Source organism: Rhipicephalus microplus, chromosome X (genome assembly GCF_043290135.1).
Source record: "Rhipicephalus microplus isolate Deutch F79 chromosome X, USDA_Rmic, whole genome shotgun sequence".
Lineage (NCBI taxonomy): Eukaryota > Metazoa > Arthropoda > Arachnida > Ixodida > Ixodidae > Rhipicephalus > Rhipicephalus microplus.
Genome location: NC_134710.1, coordinates 501,597,704 through 501,614,083, shown reverse-complemented (window position 1 = coordinate 501,614,083; position 16,380 = coordinate 501,597,704). Strand labels below are relative to the sequence as shown.

General features: G+C 43.7%; 1 protein-coding gene across 5 annotated transcripts in view; it reads right to left on the bottom strand.

Annotated features, from left to right (window-relative positions):
* Nucleotides 1-16,380, bottom strand: part of LOC119160747 (protein GPR107) — a 428,055-nt gene that overhangs the window by 286,663 nt on the left and 125,012 nt on the right. For all 5 annotated transcript variants that reach the window (XM_075881006.1, XM_075881007.1, XM_037412965.2 and 2 more), the window contains one exon: nt 8,392-8,543. In XM_075881006.1, the coding sequence (XP_075737121.1) occupies nt 8,392-8,543 (152 nt within the window). The remainder of the gene's footprint in view (nt 1-8,391; nt 8,544-16,380) is intronic.

Here is a 16,380-nt window from a genome sequence, read left to right as displayed (position 1 = left end):
GAACTATTTTAGCATGTTTTGAGTCACTGCAGATTTTCTTTCTTGCGATGTCAGCCAGCAAAAGGTCTATGGGAAGCCACTGTGCCATTTTAGGTTGTTCTAAGAACAACAGAAAAAAAAGGAAACTGCCAACCAAATAAGTATGCGGCACGCATGACCAAATGCGCAGACTTTGCGGTTGCTTCATCGTACATCATTTGTATTACTTGACAAGTTTTGTATCGGCAAGTGCTGCGAATACCCGGAATACCCAGTGTTTCACTCTGCCAAAGGACAATCGGATACGGTTAGATTGACGACCAAACATAAGCAGTCTAGTACCGCCAGGTCCGTTGAAGTGCAAAATATCTAAGCAGCACTCAAGTAGCTACCTGTGTTGTTCTCACTTTGTTTTATTATTATATTTTAGTATGATGGGTTTGGTTAAAACAATTAGCCTCGTAACTCGGTTCCACATGGTGATCAATGTAGTTGATGTGGCTGTATTAACATGAATGAGAAACCCTTCATTTCGAAGCGGGGTAACTGGCCTAACACATTTGACTTGTGATGCTCACTGGCTTTGTGAAACCTGAATATTAACTCAATTTTACATGAAAATGATGTGGTGGAATCATTGTCAAGAGTGTACAGCTTTCATAAGATTGCGGGATGGATCGTGCACGATGTGTGATATGAAATCCGAATAGTGAAAAAAGAAAAAAAAAAAAGAGTTCTGTCACTGCTCTCAACCAAGAAAACAAGCCCTTAACTTTACACTTTCTTCCATTACCTCAGCAAGACAATTTCTTGCGGGGTGAAGAACCATGTTTGACAAGTCACACAATACTTATATGCAACATAGTTCATTCTCTTCTAAGAGCAAAACAATATAAACCACGCTTTTGCGATTGTCTACTGTTTCTATAACTGTCAATTTTGTTGCTTAGCTTTGCAAACGACAACCAAGATTTCACAAAAGCTGTACAATTGTTGGATAAAATTATTTCAAATATAAACACAAAAATGGCTCTTATGCCAATCATAAACAAGAGCCCAGGCGCGCTCGGTGCCTCATCAGCAGAAGAAACTCTTAACTATCTTTGAAATCTTTTTATGTATGTGTCATATATCGGCCCCCAAACGGAAATAAGACGCCATTCTTTGAATTCACTGATGAACTATTAAACTATCTAACTAACACTGGTTCAAAGTTTCTGATAATGGGTGACTTGAATATCAACATGCTGGGAAATGACACTAATGCGCGTGAACTTAAGCGAACTCTATATGCTTATGGCTGTGAAAATTTTATCAATCTAGCCACTCGTATTACAGCGGATAGCGCGACGTTGCTAGATGTCGCCATTACAAATGCACCTGGCACAAGTAGCTATGCTGGCCTCTTATCAGTGGACATAAGTGATCATTTGCCGATATTTTGTTTCTTGCCAAAGACAAATGATAAAAGCATAAAAATGGGCGTGTGCACATATCGGAATATAAACCCGAATTCTTTAGCTCATTTCCGCTCTCTGATCCAAAAGACAAACTGGGAACCGATTTTCCAGCAAAGTGATGTAAATAAAGCATATAACAATTTCTATGCCAGTTTCATGTCATGCTACGAGCTAGCCTTTCCTATTAAGACAACTAAGCGTACCCGGAAGAAAAAGATTAGAAAGCCATGGATTACGCGGGCACTTTTAAATAAGATTGCCGCTAAAAATAACATGTATCATTCTTTCGTTAAGACGCGAGACCCACAAAAGTTTGCTGAGTTCAAAAAATATCGAAATAAGCTCAATGCAGAACTTAGATATGCTAAAATCTGTTATTATGAGAATTTGTTCTCCCAAGTAGCAAATGACAAAAAAAAGTTCTGGCAGGCGGTTAACAATCTTGCTCAAAGAAAGAATGACGCAGCGCCAATAGTTGTAACTACAAATCAAGGCATCCTAAATGATGACGAAGCCGCTAATATGTTAAACCACCAATTCATTCGTAGTGGAGAGTACAGTTCGACTGTGCGCTATGAACATCCAAGTGTAGATGCGTATAAAAAAAAAACCAGTTCAAGTAATTCTATTGTACTGGCACCAGCTACGGAGCACGAACTGTCAAACATCATGCGTAACCTAAAAAACAATGCAGCTGCAGGCTACGACGATATCAAACCAGCTGCCGTGAAATATGTAATGGATATAATCTGCAGTCCTTTAACCCACGTCATTAACTGCATGCTCGAACAGGGTGTGTTCCCAGAAGCACTCAAGCTGGCTAGAGTGTGCCCGGTGCACAAAGGTGGCACAGACTACACTTTTAATAATTACCGCCCTATATCGGTATTACCAGTCATGTCAAAGATTTTTGAGACAGTCATAAACGTTCGCGTTGATGGTTTTGTTCAAAAGTACTCTATTATGTCTGACGTGCAATATGGGTTTCGAAAAAAACGATCCTGTGAAGAAGCATTACTTTCTATAAAACATGAAATAATAAATAACATTGAACAAAGATTATACACCATTGGTCTTTTTCTAGATTTAAGAAAAGCTTTTGATTCTGTGAGCCACGCCATTTTGTTGACTAAGATATATGATTGTGGGATAAGAGGGATAGCACATGACTTGATTCGAAGTTATCTACAAAACAGGTATCAGTATGTATCTATTAACAATTCCAAATCTACGAAATTAAAGATACTACAAGGCGTCCCGCAGGGATCTATACTTGGACCCTTGTTGTTTAACTTGTACATAAACGATCTTGCTTATATACCATATTCCCAAAGTGTAATTATGTATGCTGATGACACAAATGTATTTTTTGCTGGAAAGTCGCTGCAAATGCTACAAATTTCAATAAATAATTACTTAAAACTACTTATGTCGTGGTTGCACAGCAACCAATTGCAACTCAATGTCAATAAAACAAAATACATTATTTTTGCCCCTATTAACAAGCCGATCAATTTTAAGCTAGCAATACTGTTTCAAAATGTGCAAATAGAACAAGTAGAGGCTCATAAATTCCTGGGCATATGGTTTAGAGGCGATATGTCCTGGACGACACATGTGGAAAAATTGTCCGCTGAACTGAGTAAAATCACGGGATGCTTTAATAAAATCCGGGATCTGATACCGCTTTGGCTTAAAAAAGTATTATATTACTCCATGTTCTACTCTCGCCTTACATATTGCATGCTAGTCTGGGGTACAACATACTCAAAAAATTATCAGAAATTGATAATATTGCAAAAGAGAGTCCTTAGATGCTTTGAAAACTACACAGGTAGGCTTCGAGATTTGCGAACGCATGATTTGTTTATTAAACACAATTTGCTTAAAGCTAACCAAATGTACTATTATAGAATATTTCAGCATATAAAAAAGAACAAGCTCTACACAGCTAAATCACCCCAATCAAAATGTCGTTATTCTCTACGCAATGAAACTAGGGTAATACCGAAGTTCCGAACAGCTTATGGCCGGCAGCATATAGGCTACCAGGTTCCGCATTTAATAAATCACCTAAGCCCCCTTGATTTTAATACTATGTCGAAAAAATCTATGAAACTGTATATTATAAATCATCAATTGGAATATGTATGATGCGTATCTTTTTCATGTCATACTGTTATGTTATATTTACTGTTATATTTTACTGAAGTCAGTATATTTTATTCTGTATAATAATAATCTTATGTATTTTGCGACTGTTTATTGTGCATATTTCTTTGGTATTCCGGGCTGCTTATCCGGATTGATTTGATTTAACCTACATGTTATCTTTTTATCATGTATTATTCATCAGATGGTCTGTATACTGCTTATATGATCTTTAATTTGATATGAATTTCTGTGATAAATTTTGTATTGCCATATGTACCGCTGATGCTGAGTGCCAACAGGAGTGGGAGCCCTTTGTCAGGCCTTTGTAGCCTTTTGCTCCTGCTCCTTGTTTCTGTAATGGAAGCAAATAAACTTCAAACTTCAAACTTCAAACTTCAAACTTCAAACTATCTTTACTATACCATCACCGCATTCCAATCAAATGCCAGGACTCTAAAAAGAAAAGAAAAAGGGTGCAAGAATGTAAACTTCAGCATCACTTTTTGTGCACCAGCACCTCCCTGTAAACAGTTCAAATTTTCTGGGCACAAGGGGGGACAATAAACATTTGAGCAATTAAGGTGTAATTAAAAGTCGAACAAAAGATAGACAACAGTTTGTGGGCAACAAACAAATGGCGTCATCACCAAGAAATTGGAGCTACGTGCTACCACACGATCGCATGTACAGGTGATAGCCACTGCGACAGCATAAACAAACTGCGAGTGCAAAAACAAACTTAAATATTAGAGCCCAGAAAAAAAAAATCATTGTATCATCAAAGGGTGCCAGCCCTTGCTCGCCCTGCTAGAACAGGTAGAAATATTTTTATGTTCTTACAACAAAAAGAGTGCCAAAAACATACGACACTAACCGATTGCAACACGTTCGCGCCATCGCATATTATCATTTTTGACCCTGAATGGATCAAAACACTTGAGGATGTCCCACATACTCATTTCCTACCTATACTGCATCATTTGAGATTAAAAATACAGCACATCAGAACAAAAAAAAAAACTGACTGCAACTGCTACCGTATGAATACCTTCCATAAAAACGTGGAGCTTCGCATGCTCCAGCGGGTTGCCAGACCAGAGACGGCACCGCCCGCTAGGCAATAGGTGGCACAGACGTTAAAAAGGTCTATACAATGACGACGACAGCCTCCACAGGACAGCGTCGCGAATCAACTCCTTAAAACATGTTTTGTCACACATGCTTCGTATTATAAAGCAGCTGTTCCCAGCCAATGTTCTCGGCTGTGCTCAGAGACGTTCATCTTAAGTGCAATTTTGTGCCATTGAAATATTGTATATTTCCATCAGTGATGGAAGCAACATTTTGCTTTTTGGAGCAGATTCTGGAGCAGAAAAAATGGTGCTTTGGAGCAGCCTTAACTGTCTTCGGAGCAGATAAGAATGCTATAGCTAAGGGTTGCTATTGGTGTATTCGGAGCAGATGCGTGTTTCTAATGACTCCTGAAGTCTAAAACATCACTTAAGCATCTAATAAATATTTATATTTATTAATACACAAGCCATATGCTAGTTATTCAACTGGTATACAAGCCGTATAGTAGCATTGTTGGCATAAATCATGGGGTGGTAGGGGGGAGGGTCAAGGGAGGCCGGACTTTTTTGTGTACAGGCTGGGGAGGACAACCCTTGCAAGTGTCCCCCTTGAGACTTTAGGTTTAACACGTGATATAATTGAGTCAACAGTTAAGTATACTGCAATCAACATTTTAAAAGGCCTTTTTTATATCTTTTACTGCGTAGCTGTGTTAAATGCCCCTGAGCTGTGTGAACTATGAAAATCGCAAAAAGGTGAATAAAAAGAGAATGAATATAGCAATGCAATTGCTCGAGCTCAGACTCAACGCTTGTTTTTTTTTTTTAAATTCTATTTGAAAGCATGATTTATTTCTTATATAAATACAAATACAACCCATATTAAAATACGAATTGGTCAGCATGGCCTTATATGTGTCACCCTTTGTGATTTTTATGGATTTACTCCACTGAGTAGCATACTAGGATGATAGAATAAAGCTTGCTTTTGGTTTCGCTTAGGCTCACGGAATGGTTACCATGGTTCAACTTCATTCTCTTCAGTTTGCCAACACCATTTTGAAGCAGGTTTGGAGCAGTTACTAGCAAATATTGCCCTTTAAAGCAGCATTTCTTTTTCGGAGCTGTTTGGAACAATTGGAGCAGCACTTCCATCACTGTTTCATGGTCACACAAACTTTCACAAAAGTGGCAGTGCACCTGAAAGTGACAATGATAACATGCAATGCCAGTGCCATCATAGGCGATTTTCTACTGCCAGAAATGTGGTCATTTTGCGATGACCAAATAGTGTTTTTTTTTCTTTTTTTTGGAGAAATTTCACATTCATTCCAGGGTTCAACTGTAGTAACTTAGTGCTTGACCAACATGCTCTTAAAGCAGGGGTGAGAAGGCCGGAATTAAATTGGGAGCAGCTTTTGGAGGAGCAATATTTTAGTTTTGGAGCAGGAAAACCTTGCTTCGGTGCAGTTAGCAGCACCTAATATGTCGTCCTGAAAGCTTGCACATACAACTTTTTAGCAACATGGGGCACGAGTGCATATTTTAATGGGCTTATAATATACACGTAACACTGAAACAGATTTTGAAGGAAGTTTTCAAACAGATTATCACCTGGTATGAACAGCCCTACCATTTTACATACCCTGTGACCTATTTAGCTCTCGTAACATGTGAAATAATATTTAAAGAAAGGTATGCTTGAAAACTAGGTTCCCTAGAAACACTTAGAAATAAAAATGCATCACACTAAAACAAAATTTAACAAAAATCACAGCGTATCCACGGAGTAAATGACAATTAATGGGGCAAAGCATTTGTCAGTCCGCCCAAGTTTCCGTCCATTAATGCGTCCTTCCGTGCATCCGTCCGTGTGTCCATCTATCCGTGTGACCATCGGTGCATCCGTCCATCTGTCCTATCTTCTGTTTGTCTACCTGTCTGTCCGTGCATCCATCCGCCCCTCTGTCTGTATGTCCATCCGTCTATCTACTGAACATTCCAAGTACCACCATCTCAAATTTTTTCATCATGTATTCATCATATACATGAACTGCCATCCAGCCGACATTCTAAGGACCGCTTTCTCGGGTATGTGCCACCAGTGGTTACTACAATAACAGGACGATCAGGTGACGCCACAAGAAGCTTCGCCCCTAAAATTGTGATTGTGCAAGAATCTTAGTTACCTGACAGTGGTCCTTCGCTTAAAGAAAAGCCTGACATGATAGTGTCAAGAGGTTTTAACAGACAACAAAAGCGTGCTGCACCACCGTTCGCTGCCACCTCGTGCGGGACCCCCTTCAAGAGAGCAGCGCTGGAGCCAAGAAACCTCGCTGCACCCACTGTCTCGCAAAGCATGTGCTTATGGCACTAAGTGATAAGCGAATGATACTGATAACTTCTTTCCACACGAGCAACCACGTGTTACTAATACGGCACACGTTGGTCAGTTCTATTTTTTTTTAATATCGTAGGACATCACCGTCGATGCAGAACTCTTGATAATACATCGAATTGCGATAGCCGCCCACGCCGCGACTCGTGTAAAGCGCTCGCACCGCGTGGCACAGGTAAGAAATTTGGGCCCATGCAAACAAACCACCGAACGTACAGAGGCCGTTTTTATTGCCAAGAAGGAATAAAAGAAAGAAAACGAAGTCCCACAATAAAATGGCCGTGGACCGAAACATCAATCAAACATAAACCTAAGTCTAAAAGCTTGCATAGCCCAGAGCCGGCAAGCAGCGACGCCTAAAGCGCTCGTCGTGAGTTTGGATTACAAAACTTAGTCGTGCCAAATCACCATTCATGAAAACTAAGCCACGTGGTCGCCGACGCATCATGAGTCATGAATAAAGCATTGAGGTGCCCGCTAATATCATTTAAAATGGCTTGATTGCGCGTTCTATTGCCATGGCTTCACAAATAACCAAGTCTCTTTACCTGCGGACACCAATGTGCGGTTGCACGTGCCACGGCTTTTTTAAATGCAATGAGAAATTGCTTGTCTAAATAAATTAGTAGCTAATGGGCACAAACCGGGAATGGGTTGCACACGTTCTGTCGCTCACCGAACCCATTTTGAGAACCTATGTGCACGCGCTGGAGCATTCAGGAAACGCGTTGCATGCTCAGAAATGATTACATGTTCACAATTACTCACTCACGACAAACGTGCACGCACGGGTGACCAGACGTAGCAGCGTCGATATAAAAGGTGTAGCGACCGAAGGAACGTGCTACGCACAATAAACCTGACCGTCAACCCCGCTGCGCTCGCCACTTGACTATGCTGTTTTCGCAAGGCAACAGAGGCACCAAAACACACGGCCTAGTTAGTAGAAGTAGCATGCTCGATGCACGGCAGTACAGTTTTGCGGCGTCACACATTTACAAGTTTAGAGGAGATTATGGCGGCACCTTGCATGGGAGCTTCGTCACCAGAACGATGCAAAGTAGAAAAAAAAATGACTGAGTGCATCTTATTAGTGAAGTCGGCCTTTTTTTCTCACTGAAGCTGAGGTTTCCATCGAAATTTCAGCTTTCAAGGCTGTTTTGGAGCAAGTCGGCGTAATTTTCATGCTTTTGGAGCAGCTTGGTGCAAGAAAACAGAAATGTATAAAAAATGCGCAATATGCACAGCTGTCTGACCGCTGTTAAAGGACAAAAAAAAGTAGCTTAAGGCGTGGACCATCAACATGAATGGCACACTATCAACTCACCTGTCCTACTGACATCAGCATCCCGACGTGCACGAAACAGCTGCTGCACAGCACTTGTCTGCCGCACCGTGCGCGGCTGTGGCCGCCAGTTGTCCTGATGACTCACTGGAAGGTCACTGAAGTTGCGGTTGCAACGCAGCACCAGGCGTTCTCTAGGCACAAACATCAAGAAGATTATTTAAGTCCAAATCGCCCACAATTATAAAGTTTGCTTAGAAGTTAATGGATACAAACATGTTAGTATGAATTTGCATGAAAAATTATGATTTTCCTCCTTCTCCTTGTACATACTTGCCCTTATTTTCACACTGCCCACATTATTACTCACGCATCAATTCTAAATAAAATGTCTAGTGCAGAATGACAGCTTAATTTGTCAAGCACAAATAGCTATAGCAATGAATGATGTACATTAGCAATGAATGGTGTACATTAGCAATGACAAAAGCTGGCTGCTCAGGTACAGTTTTGGTTCTGTACTTTTCGTTCTGCACTATTGGTTTCTGTACTGTTGGTTTTGGTTCTGTACTATTGCATAGCTTTGGTTCTGCAAAATTTAATATGTATTTCAGACAGAAAAAAGCATACAGCTAAAACTTGATTTGACAAAGTGATGAGTACACGTGATTTCACTAAAGCAGCAAGATTGTAAAATCAAGTAAAGAATTTTTCAGTACTACGATATTTAAAATTAGATGGCAGCGATGTCCAGAAGTGCCAGCTTATGCCTGCACATGTGAAACCCATAGGACGTAGCGGGAAGCTCCTCGTAGTACGGACTATGCAAATGCAGCTGGGCTACAGTATGCAACAAAATTGTGAGGGGATGATCTGTTCTATTAGTCACATAAACCATGGACTTGAAAAAAGCAAGATTTTGGAGCAGATAATTTTCATCTGGGAGCACCTGGAAGCAGCTGCTTTCCAATTCTAAAGTACACTGCAGAAAGTTGTATTTACATTATGGCCCCTGAATAAAATAAAACAGTCATAGCAATAAGCACCCAAATATCTCAATTCATTGCAAATCTTATGGAGAAGGTGCTCTCCAGAGAATTTCACTTGATTGTACGAAAAACTATGCCATGCAACTAAATGTTGTAGAATGATCTTCTCCGCAATTCTTTTTTCTACATAAACATAATAGTGGATGAATAAAATTATACACATTCCTACCTCATAATAACAAAGTGACATCTGCCACAAAAATACTTTGTTATATCTGAAAAGTCCTTATAAACACTATATATTCATTCGTAACACTGTATCTATGACGAAGCTATCGGTCACTAACTTCACTATAGCCAATAATTCCATAAATTTGAATTGATTATATAGAGGATTGAGTGTTTCATAAAATAACACTCTTAATACAACTATATAAACCAATAAATAATGAGGTCAAATAAAGCATATGGCACGTTAATGTTTAAGCATGTTGTAGAAATCGTGATAGGATCATCTGTTGAACTCCCATGGCAGATTGCGAGCGCTTGGCTGGATTGTGAATGGAGTGCGCTGATCTGAGCGGGATCACTTTCGCCATATCTGCGATTAGAACACGCACGTCTCGACGAAAGCGATTGGTGAGCGAAAATCTAGCAAGAGAGCACGAGAGGGTGCGAGGAAGTGCGAAGTGTTTTTTCGAACATTCATCGATGATTGGATGAAAGGCGGGCGCACAGAATATGTCACTTAAACTTCCAGACAAATCCACCAATTTCGGCGGAACAAGAATTTTCGCTCCACGGAGCAATCCGTGATCTGCGGTTTCTCTGAATCTGCCATTGGGACACACAATTCACGCTACCAATCCGCCATTGGAATGTGATTGCTCAGCTAAGAGCAGAAAAACTTGATCTGGATGTGCCATTGGAATTTAACAATAGTACAGTGGACGAAAAGACTATTTTCCACTTATAGAGACCAACCCTGCCACTTTCAGATAACATGCCTGATGCTTTACCATCCACTCATAGTGAGGCTCTCATGTTGGCAGAGTCGATGCCTTCAGGTAGTATGCGAGGATTTACTGGTCAGCTGCCTGCTCGCTAAAGATCTTATGTAATGTGATACCACCTGGCACAGAAAGTGTGTCGTAGCCCAAATTCCTTATACAGAACACACAAACAAGGATTACACAAAACACCCAATGAAGTGGACAAGAGGACAACTATCACCATAGCTCCCTTGGTTAAGCATTGAGCGTGTTTCTGAAGGTTGAATATTTGGTCCCTGCTGGTAACAAAAACTTCTTTCTGCTTCACTTTCTTCATATTAATACCGGACTTTCGTTGAAGTGGGGTAGAGGAAAAAGAAGTGAATGTGTTCTGTGCCAGGCATGAGTGCTACAACCATCTATCATCTTGCCTGTGCAATAAACATCTCTCACCCGTAACATAATTGATGGAGAGTGCTGGGTAACGCCTTGAAGCACCGGACAAGTCGGCGGAAGACACACCCCTGGAGCTTCGCCAGAGCCGCAGACTCGCAGGACTTCCGTCGCTACCAGTCATCATGAACCCTGACAGTGAAATCCAAACAGCTGCGTTTAACACCAATGGACACCATTACAGGGAACCGCGCCCCTTCTCTGGGAAACCTGGAGAGGACGTCGATAAATGGCTCAAGCACTATCAGCAGGTGAGTCTGTATAACCACTGGGACACTACCGGCCAGCGCAACTACATACCACTTTTTCTTGAGGGAACCGCGTTGATGTGGTACGAGAATCATGAGGAGAATTTGACTACGTGGGCGAATTTTGTGGACGAAATCAAGAAGTGTTTTGAAGATCCGACCACGATAAAGAAGCATGCTGAGCAGACTCTGAGCCAACGTGCTCAAGCCCCTGGGGAGACATGTACAATGTATATTGAAGAAGTTCTCAAGTTTTGCAAGATTGTGGACCCACTAATGACTGATGAGGTCGGACATCTCCTTAAGGGCATTGCGGAGGATATCTATCACTACCTTATACAAAAAGGATGACTTGCAGTCGGCCAATGACATCATCCGACATTGCCGAACATTTGAGACCCTTAAAGCTTGGCGCGTTTCGGCAAAGTTTGGTAGACTCCCCAACGTCACAACGGTCACAAGCATCGACGTAGTCCCTCCACCCAGCGATCTAGCGTCAACAATACGAAAAATAGTGCGCGAAGAACTTGATCGGCGGAACGCTGCTGCGCCGTCGATAGCACATGGCCAGGGTTATACGCCATGCGGCCCCGCCTGCGTCCATCAACAATGCGGGTTTCGTCGACTCAAGGACGCCGGTAAAGCTGCGTCGTCATGCCTGTATGTCTGATCCGCGAAACGACTCCGTGCAAAGGTCACCCCCGATAGGGCAGCGTGGCAAGGTTATCCTGCTGACCATCTTCAGCAGTGAGTGGGGCGTGAAGCACCTGTGTGCTTTTACTGCGGTGTTCGTGGACATATAGGCCGCTTCTGCTCAGAGCGGCATTGGTCACCTCTGCCGCAGTATCAACGACCCCCTGCATCCTCACAGCGCGCAAGTACTCGGAGAGACTATCGCTGGCCACCCAACGGCTACAACCGAAACGACTTCCAACAGACCTTCCACAGCGATTCACCGGCTTCTGTGCGGAGTGTGACGCCACCAGCCTCCTCCCGCCAGCATCGGTCACCATCACCAGGTCGTCGGCGTCTCACTTCTCCTCCTCCACTGGGAAACTAGACGCCGTGGTCTATGGAGGTGAGGTCACAGGACATTTTTCACCACGTGCAGATATGCCTCCGCCAGTTTCCATGCTACAAAATAGGGTCAGCGTTCTTATAGATAGTGTCCCCACGTCCGCATTAGTCGACACAAGAGCCACTGTTTCCGTCATGAGCAGAAATTTCAAGACTCGTCTTGGCAAGAAAATGATTTTCTCTTGGGGAAGCCAGACAACATTTCGTGCAGTGAGTGGAGAACCGTTGCGCCCAGTGGGAGTTTGTACTATAACTGTTAGTTTCAGCGCTAAATTGTTTAGGGCAGATATTGCAGTTCTTTTTAATTCAACTCATGACGTTATCCTGAGGATAGACTTTCTGAAAGAATGTGGAGCCACTGTGGATTGTGCAGCTCGTTAAGTTTTACTGTCTGGTTTTTGTGAAGAGCCCACGCGATGCCAACAAACTATCGCAGTCGTTGATGACATAGTTTTACTGGCCCAATCGATAGTTCAAGTGCCTGTGAATGTTTGTGGTGTCACAGCAGATAACGTTGACATTATAGTTACCCAATCGAGCTAAACTGTGCGAAGAAGGATGTGGTTGTGCCGCACTACGGGATTTCTGCAAGTAGTGGCAAAGCCTTGGTATGGGTGGTCAACTCCTCTTTCGAGCCGATTGTATTGCCTGGTGGAATGAGGCTGGCTGTGTTTGAGTTCGACATCAGGAGCAACGTTAACATTGCAGTCATTAGCAATGACAAGAAAAAGAAATTGCGTCTGATGTGGCTTGTCCTAGTGGACATACTAATGGATATGGTGAATAAGTCGCTATCGCCAGAGAAGAGACAAGCGTTAGTTCCGATCCTCTCCAACCATGCATTCGTTTTTGATTTTGCATTCAATAGCCCTAGAATTTCTGCACCACCTTCTCGCACTCGTCATGCGATTGATACTGGTTCGCCCATCCCATTCGTCAGAGACTATACAGAGTATCTCCGTCGGAGCGTAAAATTATTGCTGAGCAGGTGGAAGAAATGCCGTTTAAGAAAGTTATACAAGAGTCGTCTAGCCCCTGGGCAGCACCAGTTATACTTGTAAAAAAGAAGGATGGGTCTTGGAGATTCTGTGTAGATTACCGGCGGCTCAACTCAGTTACAAATAAGACGTATATCCGCTGCCCCGCATCGACGACGTTATCGATTGTTTGCACTCTGCTTCGTACTTTTCTTCCGTAGACTTAAGATCGGGATATTGGCAAATCCCTATGCACTCTGCCGATAAAGAAAAAAACGGCTTTTATAACTCCAGATGGTTTATTTGAATTTAACGTCATTCCATTTGGTCTATGTAACGCTCCAGCCACATTTGAGCGCTTTATGAACACAGTTCTCCGTGGCTTAAAATGGGAAGTATGTCTTTGCTATCTTGATGACGTTGTAATCTTTGACCGCACGTTTGAAGAACACAATCGTCGACTTGATGTCCTTCTCCCGTGCCTTGAGAAAGCAGCACTTACCTTAAATTCCAAAAAGTGCCATTTCGATTCGTGAAACTTTAGTTTTTGGCCATCTCATAGACAAACAGGGCGTTCGACCTGATCCCCACAAAATCACCGCAGTCAGCACTTTCCCTCAACCACGCTCACTACGAGAACTCCGAAGCTTCCTGGGCCTGTGTTCGTATTTCCGGCACTTTGTTCCTAGCCTCACAGATGTTGCTGAGCCTCTTACTGATCTGCTCAACAAAGACGTACCCTTGAAGTGGACGAATGAGTGCGAGTCATCATTTTCGCAGCTGAAGCTTCTACTCACTTCTGCGCCTATTCTTTGTCATTTCGACGCATCAGCCCCAACTGAAGTTCACAGGGACGCAAGCGGAATCGGTATCGGCGCAGTTATTAGTTCAGCGTCACGGCGCCCCCGAACATGTCATTGCCTACGCGAGCCGTTCTTTGAGTAAAGCTGAGCGCAATTACACTGTTACAGAGCAAGAATGTCTGGCAGCTGTCTTTGCCGTGCACAAGTTTCGCCCGTACATCTATGGCCGCCAATTCTCCATTGTCACAGACCACCACTCACTCTGTTGGCTCACTGGTCTACGAGATCCAACTGGTCGTCTTGCACGATGGGCGCTCCGTTTGCAAGAATATGACTTTGATGTTTGCTTCAAGAGTGGCCGCCGTAACGCGGACGCTGACTGCCAATCGCGACTTCCCCTTCCCACGACTGAATGCGACGCTGACAGTTTAGACGACTGTCTGGCCGCTCTTGACTCACGTTTTCCAAATTTGGAAGCGTTTCGTACAGAACAACGTCAAGACTGCAGTCTGGGTCCTTTTTTCTCGTCTGCCGTCGATAAGCCGCATCATAGCCCATTCGTCATGCAGGATGGCATCCTTTACAAGCGAAATTTGGCTGCAAAGGGGGCACACTTATTTTTGGTTGTCCTCAAGTCATTGCAACCAAACACCAACAATTCAACATCTGGACATATGGGGTTCGCCAAGACCTATCACCGCACACTGAAACGTTTCTACTGGCCCCGCATGCATCAGGCTACAGCTAAATACGTGACCAGCAGTGAGCATTGTCAACGGTAGAAGAGTCCAACAAGTCCGCCACCAGGGTTTCTCCATCCCATACCGTCTCCATGTTTTCCCTTTTGAGGTCATCGGTATTGACTTGATGGGCCCTTTTCCACGATCTATCACTGGGAACCGCTGGATTATAGTCTCTGTAGACCACCTCACTCGGTATGCCAAAACCCCAGCGATCTCTGCCGCAACAGCCGATCACGGTTGTGGCTTCCTGCTATGCTGCATCATCCTCCAGCATGGGTCCCCCCGTGCCATCATCAGCGACCGTGGCTGGCAGTTTGTAGCCGACGTCGTGGAAGAGTTGATTCGCCGGTCTGCTTCCCAGTTTCGTCACGCCACTTCATACCATCCACAGACCAACGGTTTCAGCGTGTCAACAGGACGCTCATTGACATGCCTGCTATGTACGTTGATTCCAAGCATAAAAACTAGGACGAAGTTTTACCGTTTATGACCTACATCTACAACACTGCGCTACAAGAGACCACCGGCTTTAGTTCGTTTCACCTTCTCTACATCCGTGAGCCACGTACTACCCTCGACACAATTCTCCCATTTTGAGAGCAAGAAAACTCATCCCTTGCTGAGACACTTTGTCGTGCATAGGAGGCACGACGCATCGCGCGTCTCAGGACTTTTGCAGCCCAAGACCGTTAAAAGGCTCGCTACGATAAGCGACATCGAAATGTGTCATACAGCAAAGGTGATATGGTATGGCTGTGGACTCCAAATCGCAAGAGTGGTTTGTATCAAAAGTTTCTGTCCCGCTATACAGGTCCCTTCGTCGTTTTGTCGCAGATTAGTGACGTTACGTATGTGATATCGCGCCTCACTTCTTCTGGCCATCTTCCTGAGTTAGGTGCGCAGAAAAGGCTGTGCTTGTGTTGATAAACAAGACCTCTGGTGCGCATGACACAGGACAATGTTCTTGATGAAGAACTTTCCTACCTTGGCGGCACTGCAGCACCCTTGTCTTGGTATAGCGCGCGAGGTAGTTAGTAGCTACGATAATCTATTCGTTTCTGCGATTCGACGTCAGGAATGGCCCCGGCCGGTCTATGTCGATTTACTGGAGGGGCTGGCGAGGTGGCTCGATAAGCTGCAGAAGTCAAGCTGGCCCAGTCGGGGACGTCTTCTATCGCCGACAGTCTAGGCAGGTTTTTACGTAGTGGGTGAGGTCGGATGTGAGGTCAGGCCAGCAGTACATTTTCTGTGTTTTCGCAAGCGTACGGAAAAATCCAAGGTGTGAAGCCATCGGGTCGTCATGCAGAGCATCAAGAACTTCTGGGCATAACGCCGAAGGTACAATGATGAGATATTGGGCTCGATGTGCCGAGAAACTTTTCTTTATGTGGACACCATTCCGAAAGAAAAACAATGCCGGCCCTATACCCAGGGGCTAGGTCCCCTCCCCCTCTCTTCCCAGATTGGGCCAATGTGCGGCCGGCGGTTCGGCAAGGTGTACCTGCTAGGCAACAGTGAGTGGTATGGTCGCCGTTGCCACTGTGCTTCGGTGATGTAGTCTGCGATGCCGAAAATTCTCTCACCTGGCTAAAGAGACAGCGCATTGACTATGAAACCGTGTAGACCCATCTGTTAGTACTGGCAGCAGTAGTAAGCGTGGCCGGCCTCTACCCAGTGGTAGCAGAGTGGGTGGTTGTAGGGGGCACACCACACGTCATTCTTCTTTGGAGCCTTGCGCTGGCCAACACG